The 25,875-nt window shown below is 36.0% G+C and overlaps 1 protein-coding gene across 1 annotated transcript; it reads right to left on the minus strand.

Moving 5' to 3' along the window:
* Positions 1-332: 332 nt before the first annotated feature.
* Positions 333-22,201, minus strand: GC (GC vitamin D binding protein). The gene is made up of 12 exons (XM_059067213.2): positions 22,139-22,201; positions 21,444-21,576; positions 19,211-19,422; positions 17,938-18,070; positions 17,545-17,639; positions 14,012-14,141; positions 12,570-12,772; positions 11,706-11,835; positions 11,174-11,271; positions 9,481-9,613; positions 4,339-4,390; positions 333-432 (listed from the first exon to the last, which is right to left on the minus strand). Exons 2-11 carry the CDS (start codon positions 21,570-21,572, stop codon positions 4,358-4,360), a joined length of 1,296 nt encoding a protein of 431 aa, XP_058923196.2. The 5' UTR covers positions 21,573-21,576; positions 22,139-22,201; the 3' UTR covers positions 333-432; positions 4,339-4,357.
* Between the last annotated feature and the right edge of the window lie 3,674 nt (positions 22,202-25,875).

Raw genomic sequence — 25,875 nt, forward strand, 5'->3', positions numbered from 1 at the left:
GGCTATTTATGGTAGAAGGCTGTTAACTTTTTCTTAATGGTATGTATTAAGCCTGAGAAGCAATCAAGGCATGGAGCTCAGTGTGCTGGGAAGTGTAAAGTGGATGCTTATGCCATGAATCTTTTAGGACATAGCAAATCTAGAAAAAGGCAGGGGCTTGTGAGGCTGAGGCTGCCTCCTGGAGTGTCTTTGTGAAGGTCACAGGAATAGTGCTGGAGATCAACATGGTAGCATCATGCTCAGTAGCATTTATGGTTTGCATTATAGTTCAATTTATTTTGTTCACAGATCATCATACTTAACATTAACAATAGTACGAGGCTATTGCAGCTGATAACAAGCAGGGAGTATGCTAGTTGTCTCCCTAGGAGCTCTGGTTTTGCTTAGGTTAGGCTGTCAGATGTCATTCCCAGAGTGGTTTCAGCTCTAGGTCTGTGGGAATAATGGAAATAAATGTTAGAAAACCAGAGCTAATGGACGATAGTCATCCTACAGTTCAGCAGATGCATATAAGGTCAGGTTATGCATAAAGATAAACCTGTCTAGTGTGACTCGTGTATCCACTACAGCCCACCAGATGGGTCCAGAGTCAATGTAAGAAATTCCTAAGGCCTGAATATAAAGCCATCACTGTTATGCTAAGGTACATCGTACAGTTTTTTTTCTTTGAACTAATGGTGTATGTAAGTTTCTGATGTATGAGTGTGAATAATCACTGTCAGAGTGAAAAAAAGCAACCAATGCACATGAGGACCCTCAGTCATGGGACTGAGATGATAGTTCAGTCGTTATTTTAGTAACTCACTGAGTGTGAGGTTTTAATCAAATCACCTACTTTGTAATGAAGCAAATGTGTCTCCCCCTTGTTTATTTTCTTTTCCAAGACACTACAGCAGAGTTGTGTCATAATTCTATTTGCACAGTGCAAGAAATTGCATCTTTCATTGACCTCAATGAGTTTATGCCTTGGAGTGAGGATGAGAAAGGAGACACGTCCATGCTTCCCTCATATGTTTCTCTTGTGGTGTCAGCACCTAGTTGTGCTGAGTGTGATTCTAGTAGTATTTTCCCTCTGACTCAATTCTGCAGCATGAGCTAACTGCTTTATCTGTTGGCAACCCAAGGAACACTAATTGTTTCCAAAGCTGAAGGAAAAAGATAAGTGGCTTTGTGGGATTTATTAAAACACAGTAATTCCTTCCCCAATTGGGCATGCAAATGTGGTCACAATCAACTTGGGGGTTAGAAGAAATTGATCAAGGGGCCCAATAACTGTCAAGATGACAAGTCAGGTTTATAAAAAGACTTTAGTTAAGAATGAAATAGCATCAAGCTGTTGAGTGGAAGACATGAATTGTGGGTGTACCTAAGGATGGGAACACCTTGCGACAAAGGCTTCAGCTTCTACAAGCTGTTCAAATCTCTAGAGGTGGGGTAGGGTTTCAGTGAAAAGTACATAGCCAGCCAAAGTTAGTTTAATGGATTTAGGAACTGCTTCATGCTAAATAATGTGCCACTTCTGTCAACAAGAGCATAATTGTTAGAGTAAGAAAAACCATAGAAGAACTTGGATATTTTTGACAGCAATTTAAGATATGAAGAAAAGGCTGGTCTATGGGGAGAGGGGGGAGGGAAGACAAGTGCTCACTACTTAGTTTGGAATCAAAGTCAAGTGCTGGATTCAGAGCAGCTCACAACTGTTGATAATTAAATGAATCCAGGATTGTCCTACAGAGCTACAGAATTCTACCTGGAACCCAAGAATCATAATCTGCTGGCTATGTTCTAGAAACCTAATAGAACTTTTAGGTTATGGCATCATTTCTAGACATCAAGTGCCCCAGTCCCACACCCTTGTGAACAAGGTATAATTTGCTCTTTCAAAGCCACATAACTGCTCCAAATATAACAACCCTTTATAATTGCGGATTGTGATTATAATAAACAGGCAGTGGGTAAAATAGAGCTTGAAACCTATGGAAGGAATATGTGAGTGATTTTTAGGGCTTCCTTCTATCTGATCAAAATGAGTTTGGGTGGCCAGACAATTGGGTGATGCAGAAATTGAAGGACTAATTAAAGGCCATAGAAAAATATTGACTAATACGAGAGAAATGATAAAATATTTATAGAAGATAATGACTAGAACCAGAAGAATCAGTATATTAGAACCCTTCATTCATCTGTCACTGAAAAAAACAGTTTACCTGTTGACTTAGCTAGCATTAAATATTTCAGAAAGTTGTTAGGTTAAAAAATCTCAATCTATCAAATTAGTGTTACCTCTCCTTAAAATACCCTCTTTTTCAATTTGTGCTCCCAGGGACTGAAAGAATATGAATATACATGAGACACCAAAAAATGCACTGAGTTCCTAGAGAATAACATAATCTGGTGAAAACAAATTCAAAGGCGAAGTCATAAGGCTTTCCAAACAAACCGAATTCTTATTAAGGCTAGGGACACCTCAAAGGGTGGGAGGTGAGGTAACTGTTGTGTAATGGGATTTTAACTCTATATAAATTATATGTGGATTGAGATGAAGGGAGACTGAATTAATTTAAATGAGGGAAAACGATTAATTTAGTAGCAACAGGGACCAGATACTATTTTTAACTCTAGAATATTTATACTCAAGTAACTTTGCTTTTAATTTTTCAATTGAGGTGTAAGTGACATAACATTAGTTTCAGGTGTGGCCTTTAGCCTTTTTCTCCAGAAATAGTTCAGTGAACTTAACTTTCCCTTTAAGACACAATATTCGTATGTAAAAGCACAAGAATATATAGGCAGGGAAACTTGTTTTAGTTTAGATTCATATTGCAGACAAAGAATGTTGCCTGCCAGGCCAATAAACAATAAATATCGCCTGCCATCAGACACTGCAGCTGTCCTGACAGTGTGCCCTGAGGGGAATTCAGGATGGAGAAAAACAGAAAACTTTCGGTGCTCTGGATGCTGGCCCTGTGCATATCTAAAGCAATAATTTCAATGACCCCAGATTCTTGCACCTTCCCATATAATAGAAAAGAACTAAAATCATTAACTTGAGATGTCTGTTCTTTGTGATTAGCAATAATCTTTGATGTTCAACTTCATGTTTGTTTTTTCAGCAAAAAAAACTCCTATATATCCTGGCTCCTCCCTTACCTCCTCAGAGCTATCTGAGAGGCTGTCTCCTGGGCTACAGTCCTCAGTAAGGTCCCCAAATAAAACATAACTCACAACTTTCAGGCTGTATGTTTTTCTTTAGTCGACAGTTGTATCAGTAGTAGAAGCGGCAGCAGTAACAACTTTGCTAGTATTACTGCTACTATTTTCTAGGAATTTTATATGCATAATCATTTCACTTAATCATTACAGCAATGCTGAGGTAGATATTACAATTTTCTTCTTACAGAAAAGGGAACTGAGCTCTAGGCAGTATAATTTAAGTTTATAAAGATAAATGGAGAGGGGATTCTAATCGAGATTGGGTGATTCCAAAAATGAGTTTCCTTGATCATCTCCATTGCAGTGCCTCTCAGAATGTTAATTTTCTTTTGCTGTTTCTAATGATTCGTATTGTTGATAGTTGGAAGCTTGAATTTCACTAGTCAAAGGCTTTCGCTTCCATATCATTTTAGGAAAAGATATCAGTAAATCAGCAAAGTTAAAATTTTACCTCATTGAAAAGCCTGTTTAAGATCTGAGATAAACCAAAACCACTTTTTAAAATCATTTTTTTTTAAATTTCAGAAGCAATATCTTTAAAATGAATACAATTAAATCTAGAGAGAAAATATTTTTGTAGGAATGTGCACAGTTGAGGTCACCTTCAGTTTAAAGTATGGAGTTCTATCGAAATTATTTTATACTTTTAATATCTTTATCAGGCATTTTTTAATGGGTGAAAATGTAATATCTGAAAGAAGCAAGTGGTACTATTTCAACAGTGTTGCTTTAATTTGAGGAATGCTGCTTTCCTTCTGAGAATCCTGCCATGTTATCTTTAAGACTTCATGGTCTGTCTTCAAACTCAGTTTTTTCTGTTGAATGCATTAAAATCCCTGAAATGACCTCTATACTGTCATTATCTTAGATGTGAGGTTAAGATGGATATAGTACCAGGCTGGGGATCTGAATTCTAGTCCTAAATTTGTCAAAAGTTGGTCGTATATACTTGCTTAAGCTCCTTGACTTTTCCATATGCTTAATATTCTCATCTCATAAAATAGTCTCATAAAATGACTTTAAATAATTGTTAGAATAATTTGGATAAATAGTCTCCTTCCCATTATGATTTTAAAAATACATTGTACAAAGCTGGGTTCTTTGCTGCCTTTAAAAACTACTTACCTAAGACAATACACATGCATCAGGACTGTAGGGTATTCATTTCAGCGTCAATCTGAAATGAAAAAAAATGATTTAAATTATGGAGTGTTTTGTTTGTAGACTAGTAGGTCATTTCAGAAGGTATAACAAAATTTTTTGAACCTTGTTTAGAGGAAAGGATTCTTGTCAAAATGCAGTTTTATATTGAACTTTTAATTGACCATCCTTCACATCCTTATTCTTGAAGAGTTTACAGTATTCCAGGAAAAAAGACAAGGAAAAAATGACAATAGTTAATAGGTGCTAATTATTGGGTGTGCACTGAATGTTAAAGCATAACAGCTTGGGTGTCAGGGAAGGATTCCCAGAGGAGGTGGTGTCTAAATTGAATCCAGAATCTTGATGAAAGACTGAGTCATGTTATAGGGTGCGAACAGGGCAATCTGGGATGAGTCATTAGGTTCAAAACCTTGAGGTAAGAGCAACTTTAATGTACTTGAAAAATTGCAAGTAGTTCAGGAGAACCAACACAAGAGGAGCAAGAATTAATGATCAGTTTGGAGAGGAAACCAAGGGTCCAAATTCTTTGATTTAAAAAAATTGGACTTAAATTTGGAAGCAATGGAGAGCAATTAGAATGTATTAACCATTTTGTGCTTTGCAAAGGTTATTTTTGACCTCAGTATAGAGATGGAATTGGGTGTGAGGCACTGGAGGAAAACTGGAGATGGGAGACCAAGGTTGTAATCCCGGCAAAAGATGGCCTAAAAGTACTGATAATGTAGAAGAAGGTATCTACTGAGAGCTATTGAAGAGTTAGAATTGATAGGATTTGGAATTTAGTTGAATGTATATAGAAGTCAAGGATTCCATTTTAGACAATGTGTGAATGATGATAATATTTATACATTTAGGAAATAAGAGGGGGTTTTAAGGGAAGGACTTTAGGCATGTTGAGTTTGAATTTCTTGTGGGACAAGAGAGCCCCCATGGACAGTTGGACAAAAATGTTCGTGCTGAGGGGAGAGATTCTGGCTAGAGGTAGAGATTTGAAGATTGAAGGCATGTCCATGGATGAGAACACTCAGGGAAAATGTCATGTCATGAAAAGTGAAGAAGATCAAGGAAAAACTCTGAAAAACATGGAAACTTAAGGGATAGGTAGAAGAGGAAGACAATACTAAAGAGAGTAAGAAGGGAAGAGTCAGAAGGAAAAAGGTCGAATACGATAATGCAGATGACAGTTGTTTCAAGAAGAAAAATAATTGTGGGTATCAAGTGTTTTGCAGAGAAGGCTGGTAAGATAAGGACTGAAAAATGTTTATTAGATTTAGCAGTGTGACTTTGCCATTAGTGGTATGGTAGCATCAGAAGCCGTACTGCAAAGGGTAGAGGAATTTATAAAAGGTGTAAGGAATGAGAATATATACTGTTCTTTCAAGAATCTTGGCTGTAAGGGAAGGAGAAAAGTAGCTAGGGAGTAGTGTCTAAAGTATCTTAGTTTTTTACAAGATGTACAAACTTTATATGTCAATTATATCAATAAAACTGGGGAAAAAAATAAAGTATCTTAGTTTTTTAAGATCAGGAGATAAGTAAATTTAAATTAGAATCATTAAAGGTAGTGTTGAAACAAAAGAATATAACTAATGAAAGAAGATTTCAAGGAAGTGGGATGAATGGAATTCAGAGTGATACTACTGACCTGGTATCATTTTTGCTATTTTAACAATAATTTTGGATTTTCAGTCAGTAATTAATAGTCTTCCAGTATTGGTAATTTGCCTTTGTCATTATTAGCTAAATTAGGGCTGAATTCTGACAATGACATGGAGTGACAGTAACAGACTCATGAAATAAACTTATGATTTTCCTCATATAATAATCTCTGTATATCTCACTCAACCCATGTGTAAAGGGGAATTATGTTACCTAACATTTGGAATTGTTTTAGATCATTCTATAAATACATGTAAAACTATTAATATTCTGCTTAACAAATAGAAATGGTTTAATAATTGCTAGCTATGATACTGAGGATTATAAAATCTATACTGAGAGATGTAACCATTTTTCCTGAAGTATGGGAGAGAAGAAAAGGGGAGGGAGAGAAGGAGGTGAAGGGGGTGAGAGAGGAAGAGTCAGTCTCCTCTTTGCCCAGCTTCTCTTGGCTACTTGCATTTGACTGTCTTCGAAATTTTTATGATCAACTCCAGCACATAACAGTGGCTTTCTGAAAACGTTGGGAAATCTGTTGGGACATCTTAGGTATAGCATAGTAATGAGTTTTCAGAAGAATGAACGGGGTTGCCTTGCCTGAATATGGAGAGGGATAAAAATCAAGTCTAATTTTGCAGCTGTAAGTTTTTCTTCAGTCAGTGGGCCTCTATGGAATATAAAAATGGACCAGTTCTGAGTGCCGTGGTAGAGCCAAAAGCAAATTACACTGAGGGTCCTATTTCCTGATCATTTCAAGATCAGGGTGAGGGTAGGTAGGGGTAGATGAGCACATAATGAAACAGTGATTTAGTATGGCTCAGAGGCCTCTTCCGCCCCTCTTGTAGCAACTGTGCCAAGTATATTTAGAATGGCAGACAGGAATGGATCCCTGGATATAAATGACTTGGAGTGAATGTAGTAGATGGGCACTACTTATAAGGAAAAGAAACTGTCAAGCATTTGGACAAGGAGATTAAATGATAAACTTAATGATAAATTATCCAAATTATAGGGTAAACGGGACAAATATTTACACTAAGCATTGAGAATTAAAGTGAATGCTGTTCTAGCAGATTGAAGTTGGAAAGCAGAGGTGAGCACACCTACCTCACAATGAGATTAATGTAGAAAGACAATCAAAAAGGCTAACAAACACTGGAGGGTCTAACATCCGAGGGCTCTAACTAATCAAATGTTCATGAGTATCTCAACTCCATTCCTCTCACTGTTCTTTAGCAATTACGGAAAGTCTGGCTACTCAGCAGCAGCAGCACTGCTATAAATTTACTGGTTATAATGCAAGAAAATAGAACATTACAAAACTGCCTTCTCATCACGGTTGTTGAAAATAAAGTTTTAAAATGGCAATGTGTTATAATGAAAAATATAGTGAAAAGCAGATTTAAAAAAATGAAAAGCAAGAGGCTTGAAGGAAGCATGTGCTTCATGCATAAAGCTCAGTTTGTCTTGTATGAGGTCAAAAAGAAAAGTGTGTAGCTGGATGAACAAATGATGGGACTAGAGACGGGTTACAAAAGTGGTATTTTTAACAGAATATAAGGGAAGGATTTAGGCTTTTTTCTTGATGAGTGCATGAGACCATCAGAGCAAAAACACCTTTTAGGTAAGGTGACTTTTTTTTTTCTTTTTTTTCTCTTCTGGAAAAGGCAGCCTAAGCAGCTATTTATATTACCCAAAGCCAGTTGGTAGTCCAGGAAGGAACTGTTCGATTTAGTTGCCTTATGCTAAATGTTTTAATGCCAATAATGACCAAAATATCCTAATACTCCAAGTCTTTCAGTTTTTGCTTGGAATCTTACTTGTTTTGAATTTCAATGAAAGGTGAACATGATATATTTCTCAGCAGAATTTAAAGAACAGGCTTTTAGGGCTTCCCTGGTGGCGCAGTGGTTGAGAATCTGCCATGCAGGGGACACGGGTTCGTGCCCCGGTCCGGGAGGATCCCACATGCCGCGGAGCGGCTGGGCCCGTGAGCCATGGCTGCTGAGCCTGCGCGTCCGGAGCCTGTGCTCCGCAACGGGAGAGGCCACGACAGTGAGAGGCCCGCGTACCGCAAAAAAAAAAGAAAAAAGAAAAAAAGAAAGAACAGGCTTTTTTATTCTATTGTACCCTTTTCATCTGGAATTCTGACTTTACAAATTATTACAAACAAGGTTGGCAAATAGGTTTGGGATTGGAGTGTATACATGGAAATTGGAGGAGAAATCAGAATCTTCAGGGGTATAGAGAAGAAAGACAAACAATATGATGTAGCTCGATTTGTTAATTTAAGGCTTTGTTTGGCAGTATACGGTGAAAAACAAAACTTCACTAAAACGTTAAGAGAATTGGTACGTATAACCCCAAACTTAAAGAAACAAAAACAAAGGCACAAACAGCTTTTCACAGTCTAACTTTCCAAAAACCACTTCAAATATAAAAGAGCCTCTACTGAGAAGAGAGACATTTTCTAGTTGGTAGAGAAAGCCAGACTAGACTCAGTAGAAATTATGAGGGGAATATCACGGTTTAGTTTATAGAAAAATGTTCTCATAAATGAAGCTACCGGGCAGTGAAATAGTCTACCTCTAGGAGAAAATAAATTGACTGTATTTAAATGGAAGCTGAATGACCTGTGGAAAGGATTAACTGAGTAAAAAATTACACTAAATGAGCTTCAAGGTTTTCTTCTGACACATAAACGTTTGTGATTTTTATTAAGTTCTTGGATATTATCAAATGTGCTCTGATAGAATAGTAATAGAAATAGAATAGAAAAATAATAGAATAATAAAATGAAATCAGGTTTTGTTGCTTTCATGGTTTAAATGAACAAAAATTCATGTAAGTTCTTGAAAAAATTCTTTATCTTGTAGAAAGGGACTTCTGATTGGCATTAAATCACTGGCCTAAGTAGTATTAACTTTTACACTATAGTTAAATTATTTTTATGTAAAGGCAAAAATGATGGGTCCAAACTGGATCATAAATGTTTCCTTCCCAATAGACAACAAAACCAACCATAGTTAAATCCGGCCAAAAGGGATACAACTTAATATCATGAACTTTAGAAAGAGGTGAGCAAAGGAAGATACTATCTTGGTATGGTATAGAGTTGTTCTTAACCCTGCCTCTATATTCCAGAAATAGAAAGAGTGAGACATCAAAATTCTTGGGATTGTCACTAATATCTCCAAATTAGCTGTAAAGTGAAATGGAGTGCTCTTTTTATCTTTTTTGACTATTCTAATATAGCATTCTGAAATGACTGCTGGAGAATAATGGGTCAAATGGAGGATGTAAACAAATGGATTACTGCATCTGAAAAAGCCAACAAAACATTTCCCCATGAATAGGACAGGCAATCGATAACAAATGAGTAAATCTTACTATATAAGTTCTTAATACTATGCAGTGATTAAGTAGAGGGTTAAATTTTCTTACCTCTGAATTGCAGTAGAGAGGAGGTGAGTTTATAGAACAACACTTGGAGGCAAAGTCTGAGCGCTTGTCAACCAGCTCTTTGAGTTCTGTCTCTGTGGCATCAGGCAGTTTTCCTCTTAGCCTCTCTGCCAGTCTGAAAGGCCAATTTTATGTAAAGTTTTACTAGGTGTGTTTTATAAACATGTCTAGTGCAGAATGATAGCCACTTCAGATCTTTAGCAACAAAAAAGGAAAATATAGTTGCCCTTCTTAAGAAAACGTAATATCTGTGGAATGATTTTTAGTGCCTCAACTTGAGATTAGAAAGTGAAACCTGTCTCTTTAGATCGTGAAAGTAAACATACAAACTTGCTGAATTTGAATTCCCACCTTTCCCCTTTCATTCACTCAGTTGCATCAATCAGCATGGATGACTTCCTCCTCTTTTCTCCCTGACCTTTCATCTTCTCTCATGTTCTAGACTTCAGAGTCCTCAAAGAATACTTCCCTTACAGGACTTTGTCACCTTCATGTATTCTCCCTCATTTTATGTAATTTTCCCTTCAGTTTGCCTACTTCTCAACTAGCTATGCTAGAAAACACAAAAAAGTTTAGAAACTTTGTCTGTTTCTAGCTCTACTATTAACTAACTCTCTATCTCTCTTTCAAGATGGTGCTAGGATCTGAATTCTCTTGATTCTCTCCCAGTTTGATTGGGCTATGATCTTGGTAACTCTCTACCCTCATAATGGTTTATGACTCAGCCTGGTTTACGACTTTCTCCAAGAAATACTTGCCAGCCCAGTCAGTAGTGGGATTAGGAAGTAGAAGAGACCCAAATTTATCTGGAGCTGGGATTAGTAAAATGGATACAGGGAGAGGACAAGAGGGTGAGGGGGACTAACCTGCTTATAAAAGCGTTATTGAAAAGAGTTGGTCCCAGCTGGGAGGGAAAGCAAGTCAGACCGGAAGAAACTCACAGGATAGGGAGAAAAAGGGCATGTATGGGACTGTGAATACCTAAACTCGATCGTTTCAATCTTCTGTACTTTCAAAACTCAATGTCAATTTTACTGCATTAACATTTTTAATGTATTGAGATTATATAAATTATCGCTCAGTTGCCCCGTGTAATCCCGGAGTTCAATACTGTCGTCAGAACTTAATCTTGCATTATCTGTAACGTTCTGTAAGCCTCCATAATCTATTAATTATGTAATTTCCTGATAACTGGAGCCGGTGCTCCGAAGCAGGAGAGGCCACAGCGGTGAGAGGCCTGCGTATCGCAAAAAAAAAAAAAAAAAAAAAAAAAACCATTTTGAACTTAAGGATTTCACAGCTTTTTTTCTTTTAGAGCTTTGTTAAGGTAGACTTCACGGGGGTCACTGAAGAAGGTGTCATCCTTTTGGGATTCTTTATAAAGGTCTTTTTGTGGGGTTGTATTTGTGCTTACTTGATCTGTGTTGTTCAAAATGATTTGAAATGAATCTAAGAAATAAAGTTGAGAATGACGTGATCTTTTCAGAGATTTTCCAGGAAGCCAGTAAAACTTTTCATTATTATGGCCTATTATTTTAGTGTTAACACTTATTTACAAAGAAATGCCTTCCTCTTTGACTTAGCACATCTGAAGTCTTCAACTTTGCTTCAAATAGCAGTACTGGGCTACTATTATTGACAAATTTGGAGGAATCAGCCAGAACAAGTCCCTTACTTTTTCTTGTACTCAGTAAATGTGTTTTCTGAATAATCCGCACACAGTTGTTGTCCCTTGTCAATGAAAGAAGACAGTTCTCTCGTCAGTTGAGGGCCCTGTAAGAAAACAATTATTTGTCTTGAAATGCTGTTCAGGGAGATGTTAAATCAGAACTCCATGCAAAGTATCAAGATGAGTGTTTATTATCTATATCAGATATTGGCTAACATTTTCTACATAAGACCAGATTGTAAATATTTTAAACTTTGTAAGTCCTATACAGTCTCTGCTGTACCTACTCAACTGCCACCATGGCAAAAAAGCAGCCATAAACAATAAGTAGAGCTATATGCCAGTGAAACTTTATGAACACTGATGTTGGAGTGTGATATAATTTTCATGTATAATGAAATATTATTATTTTTAGGGCATTTAGAAATGTAAGACCATTCTTAGATCACAGACACCAGGTCAGATTTGCCCTATGAGCTGCAGTTTGCCAACCCTTGATCTATAGCAAAGTTGATAAAGAAAATGTAGCACATTGAACCTTAGCATTGAAACAGGCAGTAGAGTCTTCAGAGTGGCAGCATTCATCAAGGCTTTTCAGGGTTGGCTCAAGTATTTTACTGAGGAATACTTCTGGAATATAAGTCTTCCTACTTAGGTCAAACGTATACCTGGCATGAAAGAGAAAGGAGATAACACTCTTTAACATGGGTAGATTTGTATAGGCATGTCATGTTTTGAAATTTGACATCTATTAAGGCAGAATACCTGCCTTCTTAATTAAAAATAAGATTTAATTAAAATTGACTCCAAATCAACAGGTTTGAAGTTAAAATCAATATTCTCATTTGAATGCAAATTATTAACAGTTGCTTTGAAGCTATTGTAACTAGTTAATTTAACTCAAGTAAAATGCTGTATGTACTACATATAAATTTGTTTATATATTTATATATAAACAGATCTTCAAATGCCTATGCAACTGTCCTTTATGCAACTATAATACAATGAACCCTATATAAAGCATCAAGTGAGTAACTTAGGTAGCTTTTCTGTGAAAGTAGTTTGTGTAAATTCTTTCATTGTCTCATCCCATTGTTTATGCATTTATAAAAACAATGAGTACTTAGACAAATGTAAATTAGTTTCAATCCAAATTTAGTCTAAATCCTGCTCTCTAATACTGGTAATTGATTTTGGGGCCTGTTGACTTAATTGAGAAATATTTTTACACCTCAAGTATGCACGTATTGGTAGTTCATGCAACTCAGTATACGCAAACAATGGTTTATTTTAGTTCTTAGCTGGAGGAAAACAGATAAAGGCTTACCATTTCTTCCCATTTTAATTTCTTTGTCACTTAATGCTAGTGAAAATACTGTCAGATTAGATCAACCCTACTTACTGATCCAGGACTTTGGTGTTTCCATTATCACACACATCTTTGTTTGTGGGCAACTTGACATCTGGCAGGTCGGGGTTTTGGGCAGCTGGCATGAAGTAAGTGCACACAAAAATGTCCATGGGTGTTTTTTCTTGACAACAGTCCTTAAACTTAGAATTCTTTGTGGATAAATTGTCACAGATTTTTACTGTGTATTCAGGCAGCTACAAAAGCAATTGTGAGTTTGTGCATTGTTAGTTTCCTAGTTAGTCTAATTAAAAATAAGGAAGGCTTACAAAAGTCAGTGTGAATGCTCTTTCAAGGTACATTGGTAGGACATTTGCGGAGGGCAATTTGTCAATGTGTACTAAGAGCCTTCAAGTATACGATCTGATTTCCACGAATTTACTCTCAGAAAATAATTATGGGTGAAGGGAAGATTTAGCTATAAGGCTCTTAAGGGCAGCGTTGCTTAACATATTAAACTGACACAACCTAAATCCAATAAAAGGGGACTGGTTAAATAAAAAGATGGCATATCTAGGTAGATAAATGCAGCATATGCAATACATACATAGAGTCCCACTTAGCCATTATAAGTCAGGTTATAGAAAAACACCTATGGACACAGACAGGTATCCTTAATGAAAAAAGGCCAGGTAAAAAAGTATCTATTTCTAAAGAGGTCCACAGACACATGGTGACTTTTAAGTAACAGTTCAAATTTGTATCTACTTGAAAGGATTATATAAATGAAAGGTGAGAAATTTGGATGACTATCAAATTTTAATAGACATAACAAAAAACATTAGACACTCTTAATAATGGTTGTAGTATTGTCTAATAGAACAGATGATGAATAATGAAATAATTTCTATCTGTACTGTGCAATACTGAGCATTTGAAAAGTGGCTAGTGTTACCAAAGTTGAAGTTTAAACTTTAATTTAAACCTAACTATATATGACTAGTAGATCTGCATTGGGCTCTGTAGGTAGAGTAAGGTCTTGGGAATCAGAATCTTGTCCTTGTGTGTGGACTTTGCCCCTTGCTAGTTGTATGACTTCAAATTATTAATCCTTGCTAACTTTCTGTTTCCTCATCTGTAAAATTGAGTTAACAATATATTTAAATTTCATAGGATACATATGAGGAGTCATTGAGATGATGCATGTCAAAAGCAGCTTAGGAGGGGCTTGGGGCTTCCCTGGTGGTGCAGTGGTTGAGAGTCTGCCTGCCAATGCAGGGGATACGGGTTGGTGCCCCGGTCTGGGAGGATCCCACATGCTGCGGAGCGGCTGGGCCCTGTGAGCCATGGCCGCTGAGCATGCGCGTCTGGAGCCTGTACGCCACAGCGGTGAGAGGCCCACGTACGGCCAAAAAAAAGAAAAGAAAAAAAAAGGCAGCTTAGGAGAATGCCCCTCAATATTTGGCTCATGATGATGATGATGATGATTTTCTTACCTCCTTAGCCATGCAGTCCTCAGAGTCAGACTCACAGCACTTGGAGAGGATTGTGGTAACACCTTCAGCCAGTGGCAAAACATCCTCCAGATTCGCAGTAGGCACTTTTTGGGCAAAGTTTATGAGATGGCTAAACAGTTAAAAATGAATTAGTAGTTTGCCCATATTCTCAGTTTTTTGGGTTTCATTATGAACACAGAGTCGGGAGGAGTAATAGCATAGTTTTAATTCCTCAACGGCTGCATAGAGCACAACTGCTATGTGATGGATCCTTTGTGCAGAAGTCACTATTCAAAATTCAGTCATCCCCAATGAATCTTTTCATATTTTCAGTACTGATATAGAGCTTCTCTTCTGGCCAGATCTACGTAGTTGAAGCATGCCTTTAAAATGTTAGATCTAACGTATAGCTGATTCACTTTGTTATACAGCAGAAACTAACACAACATTGTAAAGCAATTATACTCCAATGAAGATGTTTAAAAAAAAATAGTTGTGATTAAAAAAATTAGATCTAAAATGGCAATAAAGAAAGCACTAATGTCTATTCATAAGGCCAGCGTTGTGTTTTTGTGACCCCCTCATAGTGTTTAAAAATTTTCATAAATTCATTTAGAAACTACAGATAAAAGAAATAATGAAGACCTATAGCCCTAGACCATAGAGTTAATAAATGTTGATGTTTTGGTGTATTACCCTGAAGTATTTTATAAGGCTTACAAGGTATTTTATAAGCGATTATGCTCTGCTATACCATTCACCTATTTTCCTTTTTCACTTAATATATCAGGAATAGGTTCTATATCATTCTTTTTAAATTGCAGCAAAAAACTTTTAAGTGTATAGTTCAGTAATGTTAAGTATATTTACTTTTATATAACAGATCTCTAGAAATTTATCTTGCAAATTTAAAACTCAATACCCATAAATACTACCCCCTCCCCATTTATCCACCCTCAGCCTTTGGTGAGCTACATTTTTGCTTCCTTTTTCTATGACTTTTATTACTTTAGATATTCTATATGAGTGAAATCATACAGTATTTGTCCTTTTGTGACTGCTTATTTTGCTTAGCCTAATGTCCTCAATGTTCATGCATGTTGTAGCACGTGACAGGAATTTAAAACTATATAATATGTAATATAGGTATGTATTGTATGTATGTATCACACATTATCCATTCATCTGTCAGTGGACATTTGGGTTGCTTCTACCTCTTGACTATTGTGAATAATGCTGCAGTTAACATGGGTGTGCAAATACCTCATTGAGGTTCTGCTTTGAATTTCCCTGGATATATATGCAGAAGTGAGATTGCTGGATCATGTGATGACTCTATTTTTAAATTTTTGAGAAACCTTCATACTATCTTTCACAATGGCTGTACCATTTTGCATTCCCATCAGCAATGCCCAAGGATTCCAATTTCTCCATATCCTTGCCAACACTCATTTTCTGTTCTTTTGGTAGTGGCCATCCTAATAGGTGTGAGATGATATCTCATGGTGGCTTTGATTTGTATTTCTCTTATGATTAGTGATGTTGAATATCTTTCCACTTACATATCTCTTGCTGAATCATCTATTCAATTATTTTTAATCAAGTTATTTTTTGTTGAGCTGTAGAATTTCCTTACGCATTCTAGATATTAAACCTTTATTAGATAGATGACTTGCAAATATTTTCTCCCATCCCATAGATTGCCTTTTCACTTGGTTTTTTCCTTTAAAGTGCAGTAGTGTAAGCTTGATGTAGTCCTATATATCTATTTTTGCTGTGACCTATGCTTTGGTGTCATTTCCAAGAGATTGCCAAATCCAATGTCCTGAAGTTTTTTCCTTATGTTTTCTTCTAGGAGTTTTATAGATTTAGATCTTTAATCCATTTTGAATTAATTTTAATATATGGTATAAGGTAAGGGTTGAACTTCATTCTTTTGCAAGTGCAAATCCAATTTTTCCAGCACCATTTGTTGAAGGGACTTTTTTCTCAATCGTGTAGTTTTGACACCCTTGTGGAAAATCATTTGGCCATATATAATAGCGTTTCTATATGAGCTCTCTATTCTTTTCCACTGGTCTCTCTATATCTTGTTATGCCCATACCACAGTGTCTTTATTACTGTTGCTTTGTAATATGTTTTGAAATCAAAGTGTGAGATCTCCAACTTTGTTGTTCTTTTTCAAGATTGTTCTGGCTATAAGGAGTCCCTTGATATTCCATATGAATTTTAGGATGATTTTTTTTTTCTGTTTCAGAAAAAAAAAATGCCATTGGGATATTGATAGAGATTACATTGAATCTGTAGATTGCTTTGGATAGTATGGATATTTTTACAACATTAATTCTTCCAATCCATAAGCATGAAATGTCTATCTGTAGTTTTGATTTCTTTTAGCAATACTTTGTTTTCATTAAATATTCTTTTAAAATTCTTTTAAAATATAATTATAACAAACTGTATGGTATTCTCTCATAATTTATGAGAGATATATCTCTCATAATTTATGAGAGATATATCATGATTGATTTAAATATGCTCTATTAGGAAATATCTAAGTTTTTCATATTTAAAAAAAAAAATGTGGCAGCAGTGTTTTTAGCTAAATCTTTGTCCACACTCAGTGATAGTTCCTTGGAGTAAATTCCTAGACACTAATGCAAGTATAAATTTATGATTAAGACATATATGTATATTGTTATAGGGGGTTTTATACTATGAATTCCTATGCTCTGCATGCCAAATACTCTAAATGCAAGGAAAACTAAAGGGAAGTTTTAGAGAAGATGCCATTTAGTATTTCAGTAGTTCTAATGGAAGATTATTTTTAAAGGACCCATGAAAGTAGTTTCTATGCCCTTTGGGGGAACCTTAAGATCTGGTGCCAGCATGAATTCTTTCATTACCATTAGAGGAAAAAACTTGTGGATCAGTGTAAAAGGAATTAAAGAGACTCTAAATACTGAAGTTATAAAGCTGGCAAATCTAGATGTCTGAGGAGTTGAGGGAAGTGTAAACACAGAAACTGTCAAAAATTGAAATTAACAATAGCCATACAAATCAAAGTGAAGCTTATAAACAAAGTAAGTAATTAGAATAAATTCATGAAGCTTAAGACATGTACACTATAGAGCACAAAGCTTCATATAACAAGAATTCAGGAAGTTTCTTCCCAAGAAAAACATGGGCAAAGCAAGTAACAGGTGATGAATAAAAACGATTGTTTTTGCTGGTGTGTTTGTAATACATGCTATTATGAACACTGAGGAGATAATTTCTAGTGGTCTACCAGTCTTCCCATATGAGTATATGGAAAAGGTTGATTAAAATCAAATTATGTTTTAGAAAAGTTTTGTTCCTTATATTTTGTGTAGAGAAAAGAAAAAATAACTGGGCCCTATTTGAGGATTATTGGAGCATAACACTATGGTTTGTATCTTCTATTACAAACATTTTCTTAGGGAATCCTAATATTATGGATCAATAGTGCAGAAACAAACAGCTATACATGCTGATGGTGCTAAATCTTTACCTGAGCCTTGATTTCTCCTTCCCATAAGCAGAGTATTTTGAACAGATTCTATTTGACATTGTGGTGAGAAGTGATAAATGTTTAAGCTGAAGTCTCTAGAAAATAAATGAGAGAATGTCATTAGATGGTCAGGATCCATTGAAAGCAGTGTTCAGGAATGGACAAAAAGAGACCATCTGGACTCCCTTTGATGACTAGAAAACTGAATTCTGACCAACGGAACTTTTTCCCCAGAGGTGGTTGTGTGTTTTTTTCCAATTAACAAAATATGAAAGAGGCATTTTAAAAACATTTACAGATTCCAGAATCGGAATCTTTCTAACAATATTTGAAAGGAACCGCATTAATAGAAGAAGAAAAAAGGACATAACTATGTAACAAAATGACACTTACCTCTTTCAAAAAGCATACTGTTGGGTTTGGTGAGGTACAGCATGACCCTACCATGGAGAGAGAACTCTTGGTGTAACTGACTAATAGTGTCAAAGGAGCTTGTCCATAATTAATGGAATATTCATACATAAATCTGTAGGGGGAAAAATAGGATTGGTCAGAACATTTGTGGGAAACAATCTTTTTCAGAAGTATTTTGATGGAAAAGGGGTGCGTGTTAGTTGATAGTTATAATATCTAAAAAGCACTAGGGATTTAGAGAAAGGGTTATAATACTAGTCACTTTTAATCAATATCTTCATTTAAAAAATCTTTTCTAAATTTCCATGTAGATTACTTGGGAGGGGTCATTTGTCCCTTTATTTCTTTAGCATCTGCCATATGCATGGCCTATGGTAGCTGCTTATTAACGTTGGTGGAAAAATTGAAATGAAGGTAATGGAATTATCTTTCATTATCTGTTTATTCTAGACAATTGCTGTGTATAGGCTTGTTTGTTTGTTGAAATTATTTTAATTTTTGTGAGCATAAGCCACTAAGTGTCTAAAGAGACTGAGATCTTCGGCAAAATCCTCCCTGAATTTACAGGGATGGGCAAGCCAACCAACTTTTATGAAATCATGACCTTGATTTCATACTTCTAAAGCCAGTTTGAATGATGTTGCTTTTGACTTCTGTGTGTGTATATATATATTTTCTATTATCATAATTTTTTCCAACTTTCTGATCTTCTGAGAGTAAGGAATCAATATACAATCGGCTCTTCATGAATGTTAAACAAGAAGGTAAAAGTAATATGTCCACTAATATAGTACAACAAGTGTCATGTTCACAAGTGTTTCTGGGAATGTACTGTAAGAATGAAAAAAAGCTGTTTATTTCTTATGCTCTACTGGAAATTAAATACTTGTGCACAGCAATAAAATTCTGTCAGATGGAGTATGCAAGGATCCCTAACATAAGAGGAATCACAATAGCTGCTGTCAAATATTTGAACGTGTCATGTGGAGAGAGGATCCAAGTGAGTCTGCTTCAGATACTAGAACTAGGATGAGAGGGTAGGCGTATGGGAAAGTTGACTTCATCTCCATCTGAGAAAGCTATTTGTAATAGGCACTGACAGAGATGGGATGTTGTGGGTGACAGTCAAGTTTTTGTTATTGGTAATTGTCTGGGTTGCGGTATAAGAGGTGTTTATATAGAATAGGGGGTTAGATTAGACATGTATGTTATTTTACGCCCTGAAACTTTACATATGATGAAAGCAGCTTACTGATCAGCAAACCCCTTGGGATCTTTCCTGAATGCCTCACAGATCTCATCATTTGTTGGCTCTACATAGGTAGGAAATTCTTGTGGCTGGTGCTTCAGGGCAGCCATACACAGTTTCTTTTCAAGGCCCTCTTTGGTGCAGCACTCAGCAGTTCCTGGGTGCACTGGGAATGGAGAGTCACTTTCACAGGACTTAGCAGACAATGCTGAAGTCTAGAATGAGAAGAAAAGTAAACTCACATATGTGTAAGTTTCCAGGCTTATAGTTCTCCATTTAGTATAACAACTTAATCTTAAATTTAAAAATTCTCATTAGTAACAAACTGGCCATGACAAGCTGCATTATTCTAGTTATAGGCTAGTACAGGGTCTTAAGTTAAGACTCTAAGTAGGACCAAAAGAGAACTTTCATTAACAAGTGAACTGTATGTGATTGCAGCTGTTAGAGGTTTGATCCTCTAGTTCGGTGTTTATCCACAGGGATATTAACATCTCTAAGGATGAGGGAGGTCATTTGAAAAAGCTCCATTGATTCTGATGTGATCTCCCATCTGTATTCTGTTCTAAATACGCTAAGAATGGGGACCACCCTCTTCCCTCCTGCCCTCCCTTTGTTAAATAAATAGGCTCTTAATCCTTGACTGCTTTGTCTTCAACATTGATTTGCATTCTCCTACTCAGTGGTTCTTTAGCCTGCTTTTGCATCAGTGTATAAAAATAAGAAATGCCTGGGCTGCATGACACAAATTCTGATCAGTAGGTCAAAGATGAGGCCTGAGGGTCTGTTTTTTTCCCCCAAAGTTTATTCTCCTGTGCATCATGGGTTGAAGCACTGGTACAACTTAATTTACTGCTTCAACAGTGGTACATAGATACGTATGGGCAGACTAAGCCCAGGGTAAGAGTACCACCAAAGCAGTTGTAGCAATAAAATGTTCTTTTGGGAAAGAATTTGATATCTGGAATAAAAATGTGGAATAGAAATAGTCCCATGGAAATAGAAATAAGCCCATGGAAAAAATTGGGGATTTACATGGGAAAAAGATTTTGACATCTTTACAGTTATTTTATAAGATATCTTTTGAAGATAAAACTTCTAAAGATCTTTCCTATTGATGAAGGAAAGCAAAGCAACATGATGAATCATTCATATAAACCAAAAGTAAACAGTGAATCTTTTCCCATTTCTTTTCCTGGCCACTTTCCTATTTTTCCTTTTTTATTACCTCCTTTCAAATAAAGAAACAAAGTTTACAAAGAAAGTAACATATTTGTAGGAAAAAACAATGCTTTGTACAGCAGGAAAAAGGTGTTATCCAAAAAAGTCAGTGCTATCTCTGTTCTTATGATCTGTCTCTAACAATCTTGGATGGGTTATGACCAAACATTTCTGGTCAAGGGATGGGTTAGCAAATATATAAAATAAAATGGAAATTAAAATGTGTTCTGTTTTTTTGATTGTAGTTGGTAGTTTGCTTGTTTATTTTAAGATAGTGCAGAAGGTTGTTGTTAGTGGGAGATAATGATTAAGTTCTTAGAAAGTAGATAAGGGCCAGGTAAAGAAATTAATAGGTAAGAGTGATAGAATATATTCTAATCAGATCTTTGGAGCATTGTGTCTGTTGGCTAACTGCTGCAGTCTTGAGCAGGGAGACATTTGCCTGTAGAGGCCTTTATCAAGATGCAGCTAAACGTCATTTTTATTCATCCTGATGACAGTATCAGTAAATTGCTAGAAACACCTGTAGTTTCACATTTTTCAGCTGTTGTCTATATTTTGAAAACTGTCATTTCAGCGTTTTTTGTTTCTGCATGTATACTCTAAGGTAGAAAACGCAGAACTGTGTGTGTATATATAGGGCAATTTTTGAACCCCCAAATAACTTGAAACCAACACTAAGTTTTTCCAGGGCAGTTGGTACCAGTCTTGGCATGATACAGGTATGGGTATTGGTAGGCTTCTAAGATACACAGAATATATTAGAACTACTTCGAGAGGTCCATGAATTAATAATACACACCCCAGTTTTCTCATTTGAACCTTGTAGGACTAATGGGCAGAATTGGTTCACTATACCAGAATAAATTTGGGCTCTAGGATAATACACTTCATATCTCCCTCAAACTTGGAGTAGGTGGGTTGCTGTCTAAAATTTCCCCAAGATATGATGTAAAGGCCTCTCTTGACCCCCTTCTATGGGCCAGCATAGACATGGCCAACCACACAACCCTACCCTGTTGTCATAACAGTCAGGGTCAGCCCCCTCAGCACAGCAGGCTTCTGTCAAGGAGACAACTTCATTCACAAGATGACTGATCTGTTCAAAGGTGCCACTGGGAAATTTTCTGCTGTATAGGACCATTGACCTGAGGAGAAATAGAAGTCAATGTATGCAGAATTTTTTTAAAGTTTTCACATTTGCACATATTTTAATATGAAATCTATTCAATTTTTTTTAGTGGAATATTGCACACATGTTCTTGACTAATGAAAATATGACATTGGCTTTAAAAAGTTTATCTAGAAGAAAAATGCATCTTGTAACAATAGAACTTGGGTTTGGGAGTTCCATCAAACCAGCCTCATGTTCCTTCCTCTCAAGCCTACCCAAAGGAATCTCTCCTTTACCTTGCTGCCTTTGTTTGCCAGCATCCTAGCATGTACTATTTGCCTTTTAATTCACCTTAGAAAACTATGCTTACTTGTTTTCTCAACTCATTAGCATACTTGTAACAAATTCTTAGACCATATTAACAATAGTTCAACTGGAATCTTTGGATGTCCTCCATTTGCCTGACATCTCTGCCCACTTTGACCCTGGGGCTAATGGAGATCAGTCCAGTCCCTGATGCAGAATTGAAGACCCCTTACACTTAGCTTCATTCAAGGTCAGGTAACCAGGAGAGTGAGCAAGTACCTCATACTTACAAAGATGTAAAGTCATCTTTTCCCAGGCTGGCGAGTTCCTTGCAGACTTTATCTTTCTCATAATCTCGACCTAGGAACCAGAAATATATATTAAAAAAGTATCTTTTTCCTTTTAAATGAACGTTGCATTAAATGTATATATACAAAGGGATTTTCCACATGATTCATCAATGGTGAAAGTAGCATTTTTCTCAATACCTATATGCAATTTCACTTTTTGGTGTCTTTCTGTTTTATCACAATGGATCAAAATTTGGCATGCTATAAACTTTAATGAAAACTAAATAAATTAAGAAAAAGAATGAACTACAGAGGGCAGACAACAGAAGCAAGAAGAATTACAATTCTGCAGCCTATTGAAGGAAAACCACATTCACAGAAAGATAGACAAAATGAAAAGGCAGAGGACTTTGTACCAGATGACGGAACAAGATAAAACCCCAGAAAAACAACTAAATGAAGTGGAGATAAGCAATGTTCCAGAAAAAGAATTCAGAGTAATGATAGTGAAGATGATTCCAGGACCTCAGAAAAAGAATGGAGGCAAAGATCGAGAAGATGCAAGAAATGTTTAACAAAGACCTAGAAGAATTAAAGAACACCTAGAAGAATTAGAGAACAAACAAACAGAGATGAACAATACAATAACTGAAATGAAAAATACACTAGAAGGAATCAATAGCAGAATAACTGAGGCAGAGGAACGGCTAAGTGACCTGGAAGATAAAATAGTGGAAATAACTACTGCAGAGCAGAATAAAGAAAAAAGAATGAAAAGAATTGAGGATAGTCTGAGAGACCTCTGGGACAACATTAAATGTACCAACATTCACATTATAGGGGTCCCAGAAGGAGAAGAGACAGAAAGGACCCGAGAAAATATTTGAAGAGATTATAGTTGAAAACTTCCCTAATATGGGAAAGGAAATAGCCACCCAAGTCCAGGAAGAACAGAGAGTCCCAGGAAGGATAAACCCAAGGAGAAACATGCCGAGACCCATAGTAATCAAATTAATAAAAATTATTGAAAGCAAGAAGGGAAAAATGACAAATAATATACAAGGGAACTCCCATAAGGTTAACAGCTGATTTCTCAGCAGAAAATCTACAAGCCAGAAGGGAGTGGCATGATATGTTTAAAGTGATAAAAGGGAAGAACCTACAACCAAGATTACTCTACACAGCAAGGATCTCATTCAAATTTGACAGAGAAATCAAAATTTTTACACACAAGCAAAAGCTAAGAGAAATTCAACACCACCAAACCAGCACTACAACGAATGCTAAAGGAACTTCTCTAAGTGGGAAACAGAAGAGAAGAAAAGGACCTACAAAAACAAACCCATAACAATTAAAAGGGTAATAGGAACATACATATTGCTAATTACCTTAAATGTGAATGGATTAGATGCTGAAACCAAAAGACATGGGCTTGCTGAATGGATACAAAAACAAGACCCATATATACGCTGTCTACAAGAGACCCACTTCAGACCTAGGGACACATACAGACTAAAAGTGAGGGGATGGAAAAAGATATCCCATGCAAATGGAAATCAAAAGAAAGCTGGAGTAGCAATACTCATATCAGATAAAATAGGCTTTAAAATAAAGACTATTACAAGAGAAAAGGAAGGACACTACATAATGATCAAGGGATTAATCCAAGAAGAAGATATAACAATTATTAATATATATGCACCCAAAGTAGGAGCACCTCAATACATAAGGCAACTTCTAACAGCTATAAAAGGAAATTGACAGTAACACAGTAATAGTGGGGGACTTTAACACCTCACTTACCCCAATGGACAGATCATCCAGACAGAAAGTTAATAAGGAAACACAAGCTTTAAATGACACAATAGACTGGATAGAGTTAATTGATTTTTATAGGACATTCCATCCAAAAACAGATTACGGTTTGCAAGTGCACATGGAACATTCTCCAGGATAGATCTCATCTTGGGTCACAAATCAAGCCTTGGTAAATTTAAGAAAATTGATATCATATCAAGCATCTTTTCTGACCACAGTGCTATGAGATTAGAAATCAACTACAGGGAAAAAAACGTAAAAAACACAAATACATGGAGGCTAAACAATACGTTACCAAATAACCAAGAGATCCCAAAGAAATCAAAGAGGAAAGCAAAAAATACCTAGAGACAAATTACAATGAAAACACAACAATCCAAAACCCTTGTGATACAGCAAAAGCAGTTCTAAGAGGGAAATTTAGAGCAATAGAAGCCTATCTCAAGAAACAAAAAAAATCTCAAACCATCTAATGTTATACCTCAAGGAACTAGAGAAAGAAGAATAAACAAAACCCAAAATTAGCAGAAGGAAAGAAATGATAAAGATCAGAGCAGAAATAAATGAAATAGCAATGAAAACAATAGCAAAAATCAATAAAATTAAAAGCTGATTCTTTGAAGGTAAACAAAATTGATAAACCTTTAGCCAGACTCATTTAAAAAAAAAAAAGGGAGAAGACTCAAATCAATTAAATTAGAAATGAAAAAGGAGAAGTTACAATGGATACCACAGAAATAGAAAGCATCCTAAGAGACTGCTAAATGCAACTCTATGCCAATAAAATGGACAACCTGGAAGAAATGGACAAATTCTTAGAAAGGTATAAACTTCCAAGGCTGAACCAGGAAGAAATAGAAAATATGAACAGACCAATCACAAGTAATGAAATTGAAACTGTGATTAAAAATCCTCCAACAAACAAAAGCCCAGGACCAGATGGCTTCACAGGCAAATTCTATTGAACATTTGGAGAAGAGCTAACACCTATCCTTCTCAAACTCTTCCAAAATAGAGCAGAGGGAGGACACTCCCAAACTCATTCTATGAGGCCACCATCAGTCTGATACCAAAACCAGACAAAGACACTACAAAAAAAAATTACAGACCAATATCAGTGATGAATATAGATGCAAAAATCCTCAACAAAATACTAGCAAACAGAATCCAAGAGCACATTAAAAGGATCATACACCATGATCAAGTGGGATTTATTCCAGGGATGCAAGGATTCTTCAATGTACACAAATCAATCAATGTGCTACAACACATTAACAAATTGAAGAAAAACCATATGACCATCTCAATAGATGCAGAAAATGCTTTTGACAAAATTCAACACCCATTTATGATAACTCTCCAGAAAGCGGGCATAGAGGGAACCTACTTCAACATAATAAAGGCCATATATGAGAAACCCACAGCAAACATCATTCTCAATGGTGAAAAACTGAAAACATTTCCTCTGAGATCAGGAAAAAGACAAGGATGTCCACTCTCACCACTATTATTCAACATAGTTTTGGAAGTCCTAGCCATGGCAATCAGAAGAAAAAGAAATAAAAGGAATACAACTTGGAAGAGAAGTAAAACATCACTGTTTGCAGATGACATGATACTATACATAGAGCACCCTAAAGATGCCACCAGAAAACAACTAGAGCTAATCAATGAATTTGGTAAAGTTGCAGGATACAAAATTAATGCACAGAAATCTCTTGCATTCTTGTACACTAACAATGAAAGATCAGAAAGAGAAATTAAGAAAACAATCCCATTCACAACTGCAACAAAAAGAATAAGATACCTAGGAATAAACCTATCTAAGGAGACAAAAGACCTGTATGTAGAAAACTATAAGACACTAATGAAAGAAATTAAAGATGATACCAACAGATAGATATACCATGTTCTTGGAT

The sequence above is a fragment of the Kogia breviceps genome, chromosome 6 (genome assembly GCF_026419965.1).
Source record: "Kogia breviceps isolate mKogBre1 chromosome 6, mKogBre1 haplotype 1, whole genome shotgun sequence".
Taxonomy (NCBI): domain Eukaryota; kingdom Metazoa; phylum Chordata; class Mammalia; order Artiodactyla; family Physeteridae; genus Kogia; species Kogia breviceps.

What these genes read in the sequence shown, in the direction of transcription:
- GC (XM_059067213.2), bottom strand. Translation starts at nt 21,572, where the DNA reads ATGGTCCTATACAGCAGAAAATTTCCCAGTGGCACCTTTGAACAGATC. An exon ending in AGGACTGCATGGCTAAGGAG is followed by an intron (nt 12,773 to 14,011) that starts GTAAGAAAATCA and finishes TTGCTTTTGTAG; the next exon opens with CTGCCTGAATACACAGTAAA. An exon ending in TTTACTGAGTACAAGAAAAA is followed by an intron (nt 9,614 to 11,173) that starts GTAAGGGACTTG and finishes TTGGCCTTTCAG; the next exon opens with ACTGGCAGAGAGGCTAAGAG.